The 19044-nt window shown below is 40.6% G+C and overlaps 3 protein-coding genes across 5 annotated transcripts; 2 read left to right on the top strand and 1 right to left on the bottom strand.

Annotated features, from left to right (window-relative positions):
* Positions 1-80: 80 nt before the first annotated feature.
* LOC127779065 (copper-transporting ATPase PAA1, chloroplastic-like) lies at positions 81-2358 on the bottom strand. 2 transcript variants are annotated; one of them, XM_052305749.1, is made up of 4 exons: positions 1961-2358; positions 1838-1891; positions 964-1131; positions 81-520 (listed from the first exon to the last, which is right to left on the bottom strand). In XM_052305749.1, exons 1-4 carry the CDS (start codon positions 2234-2236, stop codon positions 476-478), a joined length of 543 nt encoding a protein of 180 aa, XP_052161709.1. In that variant the 5' UTR covers positions 2237-2358; the 3' UTR covers positions 81-475. The 2 variants fall into 2 exon arrangements, with proteins under 2 accessions (XP_052161709.1, XP_052161710.1); XM_052305750.1 differs by having other exon boundaries at positions 978-1131; positions 1961-2342.
* A 6764-nt stretch (positions 2359-9122) lies between these two features.
* LOC127778625 (calmodulin-binding transcription activator 1-like) lies at positions 9123-16431 on the top strand. 2 transcript variants are annotated; one of them, XM_052305245.1, is made up of 13 exons: positions 9123-9312; positions 9788-9907; positions 10553-10668; positions 11262-11350; positions 11475-11517; positions 12030-12207; positions 12323-12442; positions 12513-12850; positions 13218-13553; positions 13775-14463; positions 14539-15115; positions 15719-16075; positions 16173-16431. In XM_052305245.1, the coding sequence occupies exons 1-13, from the start codon at positions 9270-9272 to the stop codon at positions 16290-16292; spliced, it is 3126 nt and encodes a 1041-aa protein (XP_052161205.1). In that variant the 5' UTR covers positions 9123-9269; the 3' UTR covers positions 16293-16431. The 2 variants fall into 2 exon arrangements, with proteins under 2 accessions (XP_052161205.1, XP_052161206.1); XM_052305246.1 differs by lacking the exons at positions 9123-9312; positions 9788-9907; positions 10553-10668 and having other exon boundaries at positions 12030-12134; positions 12294-12442.
* Positions 16432-17106: 675 nt separating this feature from the next.
* Positions 17107-18019, top strand: LOC127778626 (multifunctional methyltransferase subunit TRM112 homolog A-like). Its single transcript, XM_052305247.1, has one exon. The coding sequence runs from the start codon at positions 17422-17424 to the stop codon at positions 17821-17823; it is 402 nt and encodes a 133-aa protein (XP_052161207.1). The 5' UTR covers positions 17107-17421; the 3' UTR covers positions 17824-18019.
* The last annotated feature ends 1025 nt before the right edge of the window (positions 18020-19044 follow it).

Genomic DNA, 19044 nt, shown 5'->3' with positions numbered 1-19044 from the left:
CACATCAGGGTCATCAAACTTATTGATTTCACAATCAGCATGTATTATCAAGCATTTAAGATGATTTCACTATCAGTATGTGCGTGTAACTGTGTATCAAACATGATGATCAACAAACGTATAGTACGGATCAACATGCACAAGGTACAACAACAGTACGTCATTGGTTAGACGACTCACCATAACTGCTCAGCACAAGACATGGATGAAGAGAGAAGCTGGGGTACAAGATCCTTGCATTGTGATTGGTCATGTTTTTATTCTTTTTATTTCCTCCAAATGAACCTTCTAAAAGTTCACGAGCAAGGGAAATGTGAATGTGAGGCTAGCATCCTGACACTTCGATTTAGCTCATAGCACAAAGCACAGAATGTCAGAAACGCTGTAGCTGCTGAGTTCTCCAGCATGGCAACTTCTACTTGGCCTTGCACTCATTAGTGGCCCTAGGACAGAACTTCAGGTCTCCAGCTGCACTTCATCTTCGATTTCCATGATTGACTTCATTTGGCTTCTCCTTACTCTGAGATAGATGGAAAAAGTCTTGTGAGGATGACAGCAGATGGCTAAATCTTTGATTTCAGAATGCTGAAGTAATGCTGCAGTCATAGTGTTGACAAAAACATGCCTCATGGCATTGAACATACATTGTTTTCACCGATGAACATGCCCGAATAAACTGTTTAGTATACGATAAAAAAATTGTGTTGGAGTGAGTTATGAGATCTGCATTATAGTCAGTTAAAAACATTGTTGCTGATTGCGCTTCAATGCATTTTGGACAATTAATCAAATCAAACCGATAAATATAGCTAGCACTGAATATCCGTGAAAGTTTCTAGCTGGATACAAACGCTGGTAATTGCAATGATCGACGAGTGGAGACTGCAGACCATAGGTACTTTTTCACACAATGATTCAAGCAATTCAATTGATTAACTAGCCATCAGGAGAGTACAGAAATACCTCCAAAATTTTACCTTGAAGGCGAGATTCAAATCCACAGGTGCCCAGGTGATTTGCCAGTTTCTCTCCACATTGCTTTTGCCAATCTTCAGCCGCCTTGACCTCAGCTGTTGTCAAGACAACTGCTTTTGCTTCCTTAAAATCAACGGTGGCAGAAGTGACTTCAGGCTGCAAAAGTGTGCAAGTGAGTGTTCCATGGTGATTGGTAAAAGTAGCAGTAAAATGAATACGTAAGCGGAAAACATGGAATGAAACGAGGTGTTCATAGGAGTCAAAAATACTGTAGGAGGCAAGAACCATTAAAACAGGCACCCATAAGAGACCAACTATGCAAATAACAAAAATATATTTGCTCAAACAAAGAGCTCCACTGACAACACACTTCCTTTTTGAACATTATGAAAACATTTCCGATCTTCGCAATTTATACACAATACCAGCGTGCCCAGTATTACATCATGGTTTCAACACTTATCTAATATGCAAAAAATTCACACTAAAAGTTATTTTGGTGTTAAAGGTTCGACAACTGAGGTTTAAAAGCGTATCTGGAATGGCACACTAAAGCAGGAAAGGCACCTAACTTGTAGTAACTCGCACAGTTTTTAACCAAACTCAACATTATCATTACCACTAGAAGCTACAACTAAATTATTTTCCTTCATTCATTCATCCCATCTTTTAACACAGAAGTTACATGCTAGAGTGGCCTCACAGGAACACTGGACTTGAACCCACTGTACAGATAAATTTCAGTGGCCAAGCACTACAGTCTACAGATTAAATTCAGTGGCCAATTAAGCACCCTGTTGCGCAATCAAGGAAAGCAAAACTAATACTAAGATGATGGGAATAAATAGTGATGATGCCCTACTTGGCTCTCCAAAATCCGCTTCACGCTCGCCGCGCACCCATCGCACATCATCCCCTGCAAGAACCAGATATCATCAGAGTCATCACACATTCAATGGAAGATACAGGGATGGCTGAGAAGTACCTGGACGCTGAGCAGGATGGCCTCGGAGTCGGATCCGCCGCCACCCGCCGCCGCCGCCTCGCCGAGCGCGGCCGCGGCCGCGGCGGAGGAGAGCGAGGAGCCCGCCCCTGCATCCCCGCCGCCGCGGCCACCGGCGGGGGAGAAGAACGAAGCGGAGGCGGCGGCACGGCGGCTACGGCGAGCTCCGGCGAAGCAGCGCGCGGGCGAGGCGGGCCGTCTCGAGAATGGACAGGGGAGGATGGGCGATCTCGTGATCGTGATCAGCGTAGACTCCATTGCCGTACGTACGTGTGCTCTGATCTCTCTCGTTCGTCGTCGTCGTCGGAGAGGAGAAAAACCTTATCCGATTCCCCGTGTAATTACTGTTGCAGAGGAAGAAGACCAGCAGTGTCAACTGACATGCTAGGGATGGCAATGGGTCGGGTCGGGCACGGGTAGAGCAAAACCATGCCCGACCCGATGCCCGATATTGCCCGTCCAAACCCTACCCACTAGAGTTAGCAGGCAAAACTCCGTATCCGTACCCATGCCCGGCGGGCGCAGGTATATCCGGCGGGTACCCAATAGATCTCGCATGAATACTAACTTGAAATATATCTAATTTAACAAAGAGAAATAAAATCAATAATTTACTAAATTATCGATTATCAACAATAATTTGAATTACATCACACCTTAGTATCAGTTAGCATCACAAATGAACCGAGAGAAATGGTATAAGAATTAAGAAATGAGTCAAAATTAGCTAATGCATATGTATCAGGTCGGGCATGGATTACCTACGGGTAAAAAATGAAACCCGCCTATTGCCCATTACGTCTTCGGGTCTCGGGCGGGTGTGCCCATGGGTAAAAAGTCACACCCACGCTCGTGCCCATCGGGTCGGGTATCCACGGATACCCGGACCCATAGGTAAAATTGCCATCCCTAGTCAACTGTCAAGAGTGCGATGGATGTGGGCCCTTCTTGTCAGTGAGGCAGAAATTTCCGCTGAAATTCGTACTTTTCAATCATATCTTGTTACAATAATCCCACTGTCCCAAAAAATAAACAATATTATGCAAATATTAGAATTAGTGATCGAAGAAGGGTTATAAATGATTGGAATGAGAAAATGACAAAGAAATAAAATCAATGATGGCTGTGATTGGTTGAAAACTTGAAATGATGCAATATTCAAGTATGCAAAGAAAATGTTACATATTTTAAGATAATTTTAAATGTTAGGAGTTGTTATATTTTAAAAGATAATAATGGGGTAATTTATATATGTGTCCTTTGATTTTTAGTGAAATGAAGTAATCGGTTTTTATCACATTACCTGTCTCGAAACTTTGGACATGTCAAATATAGTTGATGCTTCCGTGCGATATCTTCCAAATGGATTAGGATTTTTCTGATTACGTAGAACCGAGGGAAGAAGGATAAAGACACTTTTTGATGCGAATCTTGTACTCTTTCGACATTTCCCAATGGAATTTATGGACACTAGTCACTACAGCAATCACACTTGAACACTTCGGCATGTTTTTGATAGAGTTTTAACTCATAAATTTAGTTTCATAAGTTAAATCACTTAGACTATTCCTAACCAAATAACAATAATGGTGTCCGTAGCATTAAATAAACTATCACTTAGAATGAAAGATGATATGGCAAGTGGATAAATGAGGAAAGAGAAGGAATATATGTTTTGCATGAGACATAATTTCTACAGAACATCCAAAACATCACGTGAGATAAGTAGCATTAAATTTAAGTATATAAGAGTAGTGTTTACATTGAAAGAGTAGTGTCTAATACTAGTTTATTGATGATGTGGAGTTGGAACTAGCTTTAGCTTTCTCTTATTTTAGGTGTAAATGAAATTGTTTGATTGGACTTCAGCTCTAGGTGAGATATAGCTAAAGCTGGGTTGGGTTGTGTCAGACAGCTCTTCGTGTTTACATTGGAAAAAAGAAACTTCACGCTTGGCATCAATAATGCAGGGAGGTGTTCACTGTTCAGGCCCCATAGTTTAATGACTCCTTCGAATAAAGGAAATGAAGGAATTTTATAGGTTTGAAATCCTATAGAAAATTTTTCTATGTAGCCCTTTGATTTAAAGGATTGAAGTTTTTTAAATCCTACAAAATTTCTATGTAATGGCTTATTGCATATAGGTTTTGGAGGAAACTTAGCATGAGGTCCAACCTCTTGGAAAAAATCCCTCGAGTCTATCTCTCTCATCCGATTCCTGTGTTTTTCGTGTGGTCCAATCAAACGATCATTCATGTGTTTTTCCTGTGTTTTGCAATCTTCTGTTTTACACTTACATTCATGTCAGAATCCTATGTTTTTCCTATTCCTCCGTTTTTTTATTTCTACCATTCAAAGTGGCCCTAACAAGAATAGCATGTCCTACATGCAAACAAACGAACAATCTATCAAAATGCCAAAATTCTGTGCATATTAAAATCGAAAAGTGCATCTTACGAAACAGCATCCGATGCACGTGGCAGCCTTTTGCGAACGCAATATCTATAAACTCAAATCAAAAGACTTTCACCTCTCTGATAGGCGTTAGTAGCGACCCTGAAATCCTTGATTAGTGGTCCTTGGTTAGCGAGGGTATTATGGTCAACTCTGCACTGTCAGCTGCGTCGCCGTCCCCCGTCGTCACCTGCAGGCGGCGCCCCCTCTGACCAGGGTGTTTTTACCACCTTGCCCACCGTTGTCGCGGAAGTGCGGCCGCGTGTTGGGTGAAATTTACGTAAAGATCCCCGTTCCAACTCGGAAATGAATTCGGTTACTATGGTCATTTGTGCAATAGTGATTTCTAGCTCAATTTGTTTATTGTTTGACTATCTGAGTTTGTCAAAAAATACGTTATGCGACGAGTGCATGGAAATGCTACGCAAAGTGCTCGTATACAACCTTTTTCCATTGGATCTTGGAGAATGCTAACATGTACCATATCTCGTTGGCATTTGAGATAGTAAGGTCATCCTTATATGGATTGAATTGGGTTTTATGAAACTTCTGCAGATCTTGTCAAATACCTACCTTAAAGGGGGAATAATGAACTATTTGCCACTCCTACGAGTTGTTATAAAGGATTTACCACTGGACCCACATGTCATAGACACATAAGAGCCCACATGTCATAGACAGCGAGTGGCAAATTATTAATTGGCACATCTTAAAAGTGACAAATAATTAAATGTCCCTTAAAAGGAAGGTGCTCAAAGTACAGTGTATGTGTAGGTCCATCTTGGCAAAATTTAAATCAAGAGGTCTCTCGTTTTAATGCTAATGAGAGACCCCCTCAATATTTGTTCGGATACTACTAGCCCATAAAACAAGCAGATAAATATATTCCTATCACATATGCTTTAGATAAAATTTTATCTTAAACTACTCATCCGGTCTACGATCCGATTACACCAGTGTTCGTAACAATTAGATCTTTATAACAAGATCTTACATGATTATATATTTTTTATGAAAAATTACAAATTACGTTTATAATATATCTAAATCCTATATACCTATATAGTTCATCCCCACTAAGTGTAGTTAATGCTATTTATCTCTTCTCTCATGAAGCCACATCATCCTAATTATTTTTAGCCTTTGGATGGTAGATCTATCATCTATGGTATAAATAGTCTCTTCTTTCTTCTCTCATAAATCCATACAATATCAATTATTTTTAGTTCAAAATTCATAAGTATCAATTACATAAAATATGTTCACCTTGCATTATATTTACAATCATGTTTTAATTATATAAAACACTAGATGATTCCCCGTGCTTTGCTGCCGGAATTACTAAGTAATTCTCAATATTTTTTTACAATCAAGCTATGAGTAAAAAGGAAAAATAATAATGAAACATCAGGGTTTATCAGTCAAATGATACCCGTGCTTTAGTGTGAAATATATTGATAAGTATATGTTAAATATTGTAAAAGTGATAGATAGACTTGTTAAAATATTGTGCAAATGATATGAGGGGTGATGATTGGATATGCTCGCATTTTGTTTTGTAGAATTAAATAAATTGTAGATCATGTTGTATGCTTTCATGAGATTAAATATGTAATTATTGCTAGTGGGTGATGATGTGGCATGGTTACATGTTGAGCTATAGATTTAGTGGGCCTTAACTTTATAGAAAGCATAGATAGGAAGTCATTTTATTTTGGTTTACAAAATATAATATAGCTTATTTGTACATACTATAAAAACTTAATTTCCCGTAGCAACACGACAGGGTATTCATCTAGTTACTTTTAGATTTCATTAAAATACTTCTTTGACATATAAAAGTAAGTTCAATAAAGTTTAAAAGCAATTTAAATATATTATATAAGTAAATTAAAAAGAAGGTAACTTGTGACGACATTAAAAGCAAATCTATCGTGGGGATAAAAACACAATTCTATCTATAAATTAAATTTAATCAACACATTATAGAACCAAGCAATAAAGTAAATTCTTCAAATGTCCAAAAAGTAATTTAATCAAATCTATAATTAATTTATGTATACGATAAAATTAACTTACATGTATAATAAAAGTAACTACAACATATATAATTTTTTTCATCAGAATATAATCATGTGAGATCTTGTTATAAAGATTTAATTACAATAAGTACAATAGTATAATCGGATTATAGATCGGATATGTAACTTGAGGAAAAGTTTATTTGAAGTTTAACTATGAGTATCTTTCGTTATTGTTGCATGCTTGCATACTAGTTATGAAAAGAATTGGGTCTCTGGTTTAATCTATTAAGAGACCACGAGCTGTGTAGTGGCGTCCATATGTCTTCCTTGAATAACAATAATAAATTGAGTACTATGCTCGATCAATATTTTATGTTAAATCCTTAAATAACGTTCAAAACACGTGAATATTCCCAATGCCAAAACCATCTTAACGATCTTAAAGGTAAACCACCCTAGGAAAGATTACTGAGATAAAAACTTAAGAGAACAAAGAGGCATGGAGGAATTCAGATCAAATTGCACCGAAATTTCACTATGTAATGAAATGCTTTTTAAAAATCAAAATTCAAGTCTAATTGGCTAAACAATGGCTGGTAATTGAAAAAAAGAATGAACAGAAAAAAATTGAGATATAAAACTTTTATATTTATATTTTTTTATAGTTTAAAACCAATATTTAAAAATAAACCACAATGCATTTTTCTAAGAAATCAGATCCAAATTAAGTTATATATTTTTTATTTTAGCTAAGGCTGATAAACTAGTTACTTCCTCTATCCCCAAATGTAGCCATCTCCTGGTTTTTTTAAATCGATTAAGAAAAGAGGTCATATAACCACAATGTCCTTCATTAATGCACGAAGAATTTGTATGGAGTAAGGCGGTTGGTGGATGTGATGTGGTTGGTAGGGGCATATTGGGCATAATGAAAATAGAAAGTTAAAAATAGCCACTTTATATTTTAAGATAAATTTAAATATTTGAATTCTTTTGAACCTTATGAGGACTTAATAGATTTGGAGGAATTTGAATTCATAGGTATAGGAAAAGTGGAGGAATAACAGTGTTTGCACACATTGATCCAATATTAGGGCCTATTTGTTAAGGAGGAATTTCAAATGATTTGGATTCTTAAGGATTAATTTCTATTAATGTCATTCGGTTCGTTAGAATGTAGATATAGGAACACCAAAGGAAATTTTCATTTCCTATAGCTTGTAGAGAGAAAACAAAGGAAAATTTTCATCTCATGGAAAAATTCCTATGGATCGAAGTGTATATGCATTCCTATTCATATACATCGATATTCCTCCAAAATGAATAGACCCTTAGCATGAGATAAGACCTTTTTGGAAAAATTTCTATGGATTGGAGTGCATGTAACATCCTAATCCTATAGGGCTTATTCATTTTGAAGGGAAAAAAAGATTTATAAGGATTAATTCTATGAGTGTTATTTGGTTTGTAGGATTGAAGTATAGGAAAACCAAAATAAAATTTCCTCTACTACAAATTATATGGAGAATATATGGATTTTTTTTCATCCACTCAAACCACTCAGAAAAATTCCTATATATAGATTAAGGTGTACAAGCATTCCTATCTCTATGGATTTAAATTTCTCCAAATTGAATAAGCCCATACTTTCCCTCTTTCTATGATCTGAAAATCCTTTGAACGGAATAATAACCCATTAATAAGGCCCTGTTTGGCACAGCTCCGGCTCTAGGTAAGCTCCAGCTCCCAACTCCAACTTACCTAGAGCCGGAGCTGTGCCAAACGGTTCAGATCCTTCATTTTTTGGAGCGGAGTTGGCAGAGCTACTCTACAAATTTGTACTACGGGGGTGGAGCTGGGTTTTTGCTGCTCCATAGCTCCACTCCACTCCAAAAGACCCACTACCCTTTAAAAATTTTAGTGTATTTACATGAAAATGCCATTGAACTACCCCTACCAACCTTTCCCTTCCGTTCTCTCTCCTTCTCCGTCTCCCTCCCGAGCCCTAACAGTTGCAGTAGGCGGCATTGGCGTCGGCGTCAGGCGGCGGCGTTGGTGGCAGCTGTGGCGGGCGGCGGCACCGTCGGTGGCGGCGACGGCAGGCGCCACGGCGGCGGGGCGCGGCAAGCACGCGGGAGGAAGATGGGCGACACGCGGCTGGCGGCGGGCGGCGCGCGCGGCTACGACACGCAACCGACGGGGGACGGCGCACGCGGCCGTCGGGAGGTGCACTACCGAGGCGATGAAGCTCGACGGGCGGAGGGCGGCGCGCGGCCGGCGGAGTGTGGGGGGAGGTGGGCGGCGCGCGCAGGGGATGGGGACGGCCGGCGGCTGGGATTTTTGTTTTTTATTTTTTTCTTTTTTCTTTTTTTTTTGCAGATCTGGAGCTGAAATGTAGCCAAACACTTTTGATGAGTGTCCAACTCTAACTGGGCTAGCTCGCACTGGAGTAGAAGTTTGGAGTTTGGAATTGGAGTTTGGAGGGCCTAATAATAAAAAAAATCTCGGATTCGTCCTTAGCGAGAGGTCCAAGCGCTAACGACGACGGAAACCCACCCACCCAAGCGACCGTCCATGCAGGGGCATTCCCGTCATTCCACGCTCCTATCCTTCCCTCGTGCTCTACCTTTTTCCCCCCCTCGTCACTCTCCCCCGCATGTAGCAAATATTCCAATCCGACGGCGCCGTGCTCTCAAATCCCGCGAGGCGCCTCGCCGCCCAGATAAAAATCCCCTCCTCTCCCAAATCCTCTACGCCGCGGCGATTCCGAGCAGCCCAACGGCGGGCGGCGGCGGCGGCTGCCGGATCGTCGGATGGCGGAGGTTCGCAAGTACGGGCTGCCCAATCAGCCGCCAGGTGCGCGTTCCACGACCTCCCCCGGGTTCCGCGGCGTGTGATCCGTACGCTTGTCTGGAGAAGGAATTTTTTTCCCCGTACTTTTTAGGGTTTTTCCTCCTGTGCGTTTAAGGTTGAGCTGGCGAAATTTTTTTTTGGGGGGATTTTAGTTTTTTGGTTTTGTTTTGTTGCTGGGGTCGTGGTTTGGGAGATTCTAGGGCTTGGACGCTTGGTGCAGTACCTGGATAATTCCAACGGATTGTAACTTGTGGGAGTTTTTGGTTTCGGATTAGTTGTTAACTCCTTGTCCTTCACAGTTGATTCGGGAGCGGTAGAGAGTTGAATGCTTTAATTAGTCAAAATGAGGAAAACCAATAGAAAGGGACATATGCTAGTTTTTTTTCCCCGAAACCGGCACCCTGTACTGTTGTCAAAGGGCGAATTACGACTAGATAGTGTTGTTTATCAGGTGATTAATCTCACGGTTGATTTGCAGATATTTCCCAGATACTGCTGGAAGCTCAGAATCGATGGCTACGTCCTACTGAAATCTGCCATATACTGTCGAACTACAAGAAATTCTCCATTGCGCCCGAGCCACCGAACAGACCTGCAAGTATGCCTTTCTCATTAGTTAGACCTCCATTTGTTTCCTGGGATTGTCATTACTGATCCAGTTATTCCATTTAATCTGTCTTAATCTTGTAAACTTATGGTTTGGGTGCTATATTGCTCTGCAGCATGGAAATGGCAAGATTGTCGATTGTTGAGACTGTAGGATGTTTGTTTTGCTAGAAATGTTAAAACGGCAGTTATAAGGTCATGGTGGTTTTCTTTTAAAACTTTCTTGCTGAAGTTTGAACGACTAAAGGCATGGAACCAAATCCATTAAAAGGAACATTTGCCAAATTTCATGCTAAATTGTGCCTGGAGCTGCACTTGAATCAAATTTGCAGGGTATGATCTCCATGGATGGAGGATCTTACAAGTCGCTGGTCAATACCAGTTCCTTTGTTCTTTCATCACAAATCATTTTATAATTGGACCAGTTGTTACATACATTTGCGATCAAGTTGTTTATGATATTAGGTGAATATGTATCTTTTATGTGCCTGTACCTTGAGACGAACTCTGTATATTGGGGAGCTGTTATACCTTATACCCATATCCTATTTGGAGCAGAAGTTTGAATCTAGATCTGTTTGAATCACTGTTTCTCTTAGATTACTATCCTGTATGAAAATGCTTACCATTCCTGTAGGTGGCTCGCTTTTTCTGTTCGATCGGAAAATATTGAGATACTTCAGAAAGGATGGACATAACTGGAGGAAGAAAAAGGATGGAAAGACAGTCAAAGAAGCTCATGAGAAGCTGAAAGTAAGTCAGCATATGATTTCTTGTTGTAGAAATCCTCCTTTTCTGATTGGAGCTTCAGTATGCCTCAGACAATCAGTGGTTGTTTATGAAGCAATTCGAATTGTATGGATAATATAACAATTGTCTGGACATTTGTTGCTCTACATTAATTTGTTAAGTTGCAGTATGGTACCCAAACTCTGGCTGCAACTGCTCGCTTTCTGCTTTTGACTTTCAGCTGTTACCAAGATACAGATAAGATTTGACACTTTAACACCATATGTTTGTAGAACAAGCTAACATCAAATCTGCTTGTTTGTTATCATAGTACTGGCCTATGTTAATATTCAGTGTGTACTATTTATCAAAAGTTTAGAGTGTTAGCCTGCGTTCCTTGGTGACACCCTTCTTTAACTGAAGGAAACAAATATCATGCCACATGGGATTCCTGATAGGCTGATACTTTATTGTGTTGCCACTTTAGTTATAAAAGAATGGAGAGAAATACATAATACTAACGAAGGAATAGCAACCCTTTTTCTTGTAGCTTACTCTTATTCAATTTGATTGTAGATTTTTTATTAGAGCACTCAATCCAAAGTTTTTTTTCCCAGGTTGGTAGTGTTGATGTACTTCATTGCTACTATGCCCATGGGGAGGAGAATGAGAACTTCCAGAGACGTACCTATTGGTTGTTAGAAGAGTAAGTGCTGGATATTGCTATGATTCTTTAATACAATGCAAATAATAGACAATTTGGAATCTGATTGTTGATATGATTTTATAACAAAAGTGTGCCAGTACATGATTATTGTTTTGTTTTCCAGGGGTTTCATGAATATTGTTCTTGTGCACTACCTTGAAGTTAAGGTAACAGTTTGACACGTCGTGATTTGCATATTCTGTTTCATTCCCAAGTTTTAGTCGATAAGCACATACATCTACAATCTACCATACACAAACTTTGGTGGTAACAGTATGATTTACGCACCCATACTTTCATTCGCAAATTTCAACCCCTCACTCATGAAACATGAAAACAACAAAAAATGATTAAAAAAATCTACAGGGTTATGCACACAATGAGGGCAATAGTCAGGAGTACAAGCTTGTGCTAACTACTTCCTCCGTCCCAATATATTAAAACCTAGGACCGGATGGGACATTTCCTAGTAATGTCCCATCCGGTCCTAGGTTTTAATATATTGGGACGGAGGGAGTAGAAAATTTTCCATTATTCCATTCCCAGTCATCTGGCATACCTGAGATTTTTTTGCTGCCAGAAAAATGATGAAATTAATAGTTTACAAGGAATACCTTTTCGTTCAGCTTCTGCTTCCATGTCCATATCTGATGTTCCAGGGGAAAAATAATTTTTCCAGGGTGGCAAGCAAAGTTTCAGCCGTTCTAAAGAAGCTGAAGAGAGTGCAGGATTATCTAATGCTGATAGTCCTGCATGCTCAAACTCTTTCGCTAGTCAGAGCCAGGTAGCCTCCCAATCTATGGATGCTGAAAGCCCAATTAGTGGACAGATTTCGGAATATGAGGATGCTGAAACAGGTCTTGCTGTTTCTCTATCTTCGTTCTGCATCATCTGCACCTACTATAAATAACTGATGCATATTCAATAATTTAACTTCTTTCAGTGTATCTAAAGAAAAATTCGGTGCAACAGATAATTGTCGAGCAAGCTCCAGATACCACCCTTTCGTTGAGATGCAGCAGCCTGTGGATGGAGTCATGATGAATAATATGCTGGGTGTTTCAGCTCCAAGTACTTCTGTAAATAATCCAGGCAAGATTTCTACTCTATGTAGTGAGGTTTTGTTCTAATGTTGCCAAGCTTATGTTCCATTTTACAACAGGTGCAGGATATCATGGTGAAATGCAGACTACAACAGCTAACTCAGACAATCATTTTGCTACCCATTATGACATAGCTGGTGTGTTCAATGAAGCTGGAGCTGGATTAAGGGGCGTTTCCAAAACTCTACATGATTCAGTGCGTTTTGCTGAGCCCTATCCTGAATGCTCAGCTGAGTTTATGGAGCCAGCACTCTATTCTTCTAATGCCACCATGGAGTCCAACAATCTGGATGATAACTCACAGTTGGAAACGTTCATGTCTGAGGCACTCTACACCAACAACCTCACTCAGAAAGAAGCTGATGCACTGAGTGCTGCAGGCATAATGTCATCACAGGTGCGCGATTAGTACATGCATTAATTGCACTGATGCCTTGCATGATCCTGGTTTTTATATGGTTGTCAGGCAGCTTCTTGGCATCCCCGTTACTTTTAGCTATGATTGTACCTGCAGAGGTATAGGAGCTAGGATTGTCCTTCCTGCTATGCAATTTCATAGCAGTCACATTTTGGGGGATGATCTGTGAATTCGTTCTTAAATCTGTAGTATATATGGTTTAGAACTTTAGATGACACATGGGCATGACCCATGATGTATTCCCAAGAGTTCTGTATGCACCGCTGATCGATGTATGTGTTTTAAAGAAACTTTCTGCCAATTGCAAAATCTGACACAGAATAATTATATTGCCCTAATTTTTCAGGCAGAGAATAATAGCTATACAGATGGGATCCGGTATCCACTTTTAAAGCAGTCATCACTAGATCTCTTTAAGATCGAACCCGATGGTTTGAAGAAATTTGATAGCTTCTCGAGATGGATGAGTAGTGAACTTCCAGAAGTAGCTGATTTGGATATCAAGTCCAGTTCTGATGCCTTCTGGAGTAGTACTGAAACAGTGAACGTCGCTGATGGCACTAGCATACCTATAAATGAACAGTTAGATGCATTCGCAGTCAGCCCTTCACTTTCCCAAGACCAGCTCTTCAGCATTATTGATGTTTCTCCAAGCTACGCATGCACTGGCTCTAGGAATAAGGTTTGCACTATTCTTTATATTTCTTCTGCTGTCATTTTATTTATTTTTACCATAGGTACAACATAAGTTGCCCAAGATTATTATTATGTTGACCTTTATGTTTTTTGAATTTGATTACTGCCAGGGCTTTATGTTGACCTTTATGTCAATCTATCTTTTGCCAAGATTGTTATTATGTTGAGCTTTATGTTGATCTATCTTTTGGCAACCACCTGGTGCAGGTCCTAATTACTGGTACATTCTTGGCAAATAAAGAACATGTGGAGAATTGCAAGTGGTCATGTATGTTTGGGGACGTTGAAGTACCTGCAGAGGTTTTAGCACATGGCTCTCTGCGCTGCTACACACCAGTACATTTATCTGGACGAGTCCCATTTTATGTGACATGCTCCAATAGGGTGGCTTGTAGTGAAGTGCGAGAGTTTGAGTTCCGTGATTCTGATGCTCGACAAATGGATACTTCAGATCCCCAGACAACAGGCATAAATGAAATGCATTTACATATTCGTCTTGAGAAGTTACTTTCGTTGGGACCAGATGACTATGAGAAGTATGTTATGAGTGATGGAAAAGAGAAGTCTGAAATAATCAACACTATTAGTTCCTTAATGCTTGATGATAAATGTTTAAACCAGGCAGTTCCATTGGATGAGAAGGAAGTTTCCACTGCACGGGATCAGAATATTGAGAAATTGGTGAAAGAGAAACTATATTGTTGGCTTGTTCATAAGGTACATGATGAAGACAAAGGTCCCAATGTGCTTGGCAAGGAAGGACAAGGTGTGATTCATTTGGTAGCTGCACTTGGGTATGATTGGGCTGTAAGGCCAATAATTACGGCTGGTGTAAAGGTGAACTTCAGGGATGCTCGAGGATGGACTGCGCTTCACTGGGCTGCATCATGTGGAAGGTATTGCATGAATGATTTGACCTCCGAATATTACTTTTACTCTTTTTTGGTTTAACTCATATTTTGTTGTTTTAGGGAGCGGACAGTTGGGGCCCTGATAGCAAATGGAGCTGAATCTGGTTTATTGACAGATCCAACTCCTCAATTTCCAGCAGGTAGAACAGCTGCTGATTTAGCATCAGAAAATGGACACAAAGGCATTGCTGGTTTCCTTGCAGAGTCTGCTTTGACAAGTCATCTTTCAGCACTTACACTGAAAGAATCCAAGGATGGGAATGTAAAAGAAATATGTGGCTTAGGAGGGGCTGAAGATTTTGCAGAGTCGAGTTCTGCTCAACTTGCTTACAGGGATTCTCAGGCTGAGTCACTGAAGGATTCACTTAGCGCTGTTCGTAAATCAACACAAGCTGCAGCCAGGATATTTCAAGCTTTTAGGGTGGAGTCATTCCACAGAAAGAAGGTGGTTGAATATGGAGATGATGATTGTGGATTATCAGATGAGCGCACTCTTTCACTTGTATCCATTAAAAATGCCAAACCTGGACAGAACGACGGGTCACATTCTGCTGCTGTTCGTATCCAAAATAAGTTTAGAGGATGGAAAGGTAGAAAGGAGTTTATGATTATTCGACAGAAAATTGTCAAGATACAGGTATTTCTTTGTGTCACTCTTAAGTACTTTCTGTTTTATTTTGGTCTGCTGAACTATCATACAACCGAATGACTATTCAGATCTCTGGTAGCTTCGTTTATTCGTTTATTTGATTTGGTGACAGGGCAGTTATTTTTAAACTTGGAAATAAAATCCAAAATTCTTAACACGGAATCTCTTTATTTCTTTAACTAAAGAGATTCCATGCAACTATGATTCTTGCACTATCCAGTATGGATAATGAGTGTTTGGACGGTTGAGAAAACGTCAGTTTTATTCTTTGATTTGTTCTTCAGATATTTTATCGAACTTGTACTCCTTAAGTTCTGAGCGTTCTGCTGTTTTGAAATTTGGTATTTACAATCAGTTTACACTCCACTGCCTCAATGCTAAGTGACTTCGGTTAATCAATACTTGTTTGAGTCCTTTCTATCAGAGATTCGGAGTTAAACTAGGGAATGATGCTAACCCTTGTGGCTGTCATGCCTTTGAGTTGCAGAAGTTACAGTTTACTGGTGGTAGAACAACTCCATTAAATTTAGCTGTCGATCTACTGTCTCTTCTGTTTTTGTTTTATAAATTTTGATCATTCTGTTTCATTAGGCCCATGTACGAGGACATCAAGTAAGGAAAAGCTATCGGAGGATAGTCTGGTCTGTAGGCATTGTGGAGAAAATTATATTGAGGTGGAGGAGAAAGCGAAGGGGCCTGCGTGGTTTCCAACCGGTAAAACAGCTTGAAGGTCCATCACCGATCCAACAGCTTGAAGGTCCATCGCAGATCCAACCAGCAAAGGAAGAGGAAGAGGATGAATATGATTACCTCAAAGATGGCAGGAAGCAAGCCGAAGGCAGATTACAGAGAGCACTAGCTCGTGTGAAATCGATGACTCAATACCCAGAAGCAAGAGAACAGTACAGTAGAATCGCAAACCGTGTTACAGAACTGCAGGAGCCTCAGGTCCTCATCCTTTTCACCAACAACCATGATAAACTTTCTATGTAACCAATATTCTTTTTTTCTGAAACCAAAATATGCTGCTTTTTTTTTTTGGCAGGCGATGATGATTCAGGATGATATGCAAAGTGATGGAGCTATTGCTGATGGAGGCGACTTCATGGCTGAACTGGAGGAGCTATGCGGGGATGGGGACGCACCAATGCCCACCATTTTGTGACATTGAGGAGTTTTACTAGATCAGTTAGGCTGCGACCTCTGTTCTTTACCAGGCTAGCTGTAAATTCTTGTGCTAGATGTTCAGTGCTCACCGTTCGACTCTATATAGCGTTATACCTAATACCATGCGACTTCTATTACCCTTGTGTTGTGGTGCCTGTTGTTACCTTCTAGTATGATTCAACCGGTCGCGTTTTGTTATTTTTTGATTACCGATTTGCTGCTCGAGAGATTAGTACTAGGTACGGGCGACGTATACAGCAATAAATAGTACTAGATGCGGTTGTTATATGCCTTGCAGTTTGTCCAATTGAATCAGAATTTTCCGTTCTTCAGTTGACGGATTTTAGCTTTTAGACCTGTTCGAATATCTTCTTAAAACGCTGTTCAAGTTGAACTTTCTTCAAACAAAAATTGCTAATACTCCCTCCGTTACATTTTAAGTGCAGTCATAATTTTCTGCGTCTAACTTTGACCGTCTATCTTATATAGAATTTTTATAAAAAAATATAAAAATAGAAGTCACAAGTAAAGTACTACTCTTTTCGTTTCATAATGTAAGACTTTCTAGCATTGTCCACATTCATTAGATGCTAATGAATCTATATATATAATAATATCTAGATTCATTAGCATTTAGATTCATTAGCATCTATATGAGTTTAGACAATGCTAAAAAGTCTTACATTATGAAACGGATGGAGTATTCATGTTTTATCATCTTATAACAATAAAAATACTAATTATAAAATTTTTTTAAATAAGATGGACGATCAAAATAGGAGTAGAAACTTCTATAAAATTCATTCGTAAATCTGTCAGCCAAATTCTATGTACGGCCAGCAGCTGCGCCTCTCAAACCACAGGTCATCTTTCGACGAGAGCACCCATCTCGGAGCAGGAAGGGACTCCTACGAGGTGGGGTCACTGACATGTGGGCCCATACCTGTGGGGCCCACATGTCAGCAACTCAAAGTCCGCCGCCATTTTCTTCTCGCCCCATCCCTGCGCCCCTTCCGCCTCCCGCTTGCTAGGGTTTATACCGCCGCCGCCGCCACCGCCGCAGCAACAGCAGCCGGCGGCGTGAGGAGGAGAAGAGGCGACCTAGGTCGAATTCGAGGTCGAGGGAGATGAGGCTCCTGACGCACAACATGCTGGCGTCGAACGCGCGGGGCGCGGTGACGGGCTACCCGCTGAAGCTGCAGGTGGTGAAGTGGTCGACCAAGGAGGCGGAGCCCAACCCGGAGTTCCTCCGCGGCATGCTCCCCAAGATCGACTGGCCCGCGCTCGTCGCCGCCACCCAGGCCCTCGGCCTCCCGGAGCTCCTCCCCGAGGCGCCCCCCACCGACGCCGAGCTCTCCGCCGAGGGCGCCGCCGCCGACGAGGGCAGCGCGCTCCGCCGCCTCCACCGCGCGCTCCTCGAGATCCACATCGAGGAGGGCGCCCTCGTCTGCCCCGACACCGACCGCTGCTTCCCCATCTCCAGGGGCGTCCCCAACATGCTCCTCCACGAGGACGAGGTGAGGAACTGACTCGCGTGTGCCTCACCTTGGTTTCTCCTCGCATAGTGTTCCATGGCTTTACAACTCTTAAATTGGATGTATCAAGTGTGGAACGCGGAGGTTATAATCCGATAGATACTTAAGATGTTTGGCTTGTAATCGTACTTTAATGTCAGTAATGGGTGCTCCAATCTCATGCTATATATTCTTATTGTTGGTTGAGTAATTTGGTGCCAAACTTAGTTGTTGAAGAGTAAGATGTCAGTATGTTACATGCAACTGGTAAGAGTACTGATGCGACGCTGATTGAAAATTTGAGGTTCCCTTTTGTTTGCTCAGTACGATGCTGACCGTGGAACTTTTATCTTGGTGAGGTGAGAAAATATGGGCATTCAGGAGCACTAGAGGAAACGTGCATGAAGAGCAACATAGGGCTACTGTATTGATGCCGGATTAACAATGTGCATGGTACAGAATTAAGTAGTTAACACCAACTTCCTATTGCTTGATATTTAGTTTTTTTTTATTGGATTAGCAGGAATCCATGCGAATGGTTCAGTGTGTTGTTCTAATAAAACAATAGAGTACCTTGGGTAGAATAGGGTAGCAACTATCATGAAATAAAGCTTTTAAGGTGCTCCTCCAGTACATAGTAGTTTGCTTGGCTGTTTAGTTTAAGTGCCGAGACTCATGGTGGTAAACCATATTATTGGGAAATTTTACTTTGCTCCAAAATACCATACTGCTGATTATGGATATGGTAATTCAAGATCTAATACAAAAATTCAGTACAGTGTTGATCATCTCATTATCCAGCTTAGAATATAGTGCTGATCTACCTTTGTGGCAGGCAAGCATGCATGAAATCCAAGTGTCTAGTCTGGATTCTGGAATTTGGATTCACCTTGAGATCATAGCTTGGAGCATTTGAAGATATAAAACTACATCCATGTAGGACCATCTTGTTTTACACTTGTGACAGTAGACTGGCAATTCTCTATTTAGTTATTATATATGCTTCAGCATCTCATTCCTTCATTTGGTCGTCCTCATCAACCAACATACTATTGACAGGAACTGTTGCGTATTGTGATATGGTAGGCTGTTAAGCTGTTGCCTTTTGAGTACGTATAAATTGCAATGAAGTAGGTGAGCTGTCAGCTACGATATTCTTTATAGCAAATGGCTGGCTTTAGTTTTTGTTTTGGTAATGGGATGGTTCAGGGCAGTTAAACTGAGAGCTATAAACAT

This window comes from Oryza glaberrima, chromosome 7, assembly GCF_000147395.1.
Source record: "Oryza glaberrima chromosome 7, OglaRS2, whole genome shotgun sequence".
NCBI classification, from domain to species: Eukaryota; Viridiplantae; Streptophyta; class Magnoliopsida; order Poales; family Poaceae; genus Oryza; species Oryza glaberrima.
Note: the sequence above shows the minus strand (reverse complement) of the source record. Positions and strands in the feature narration are given on the sequence as shown.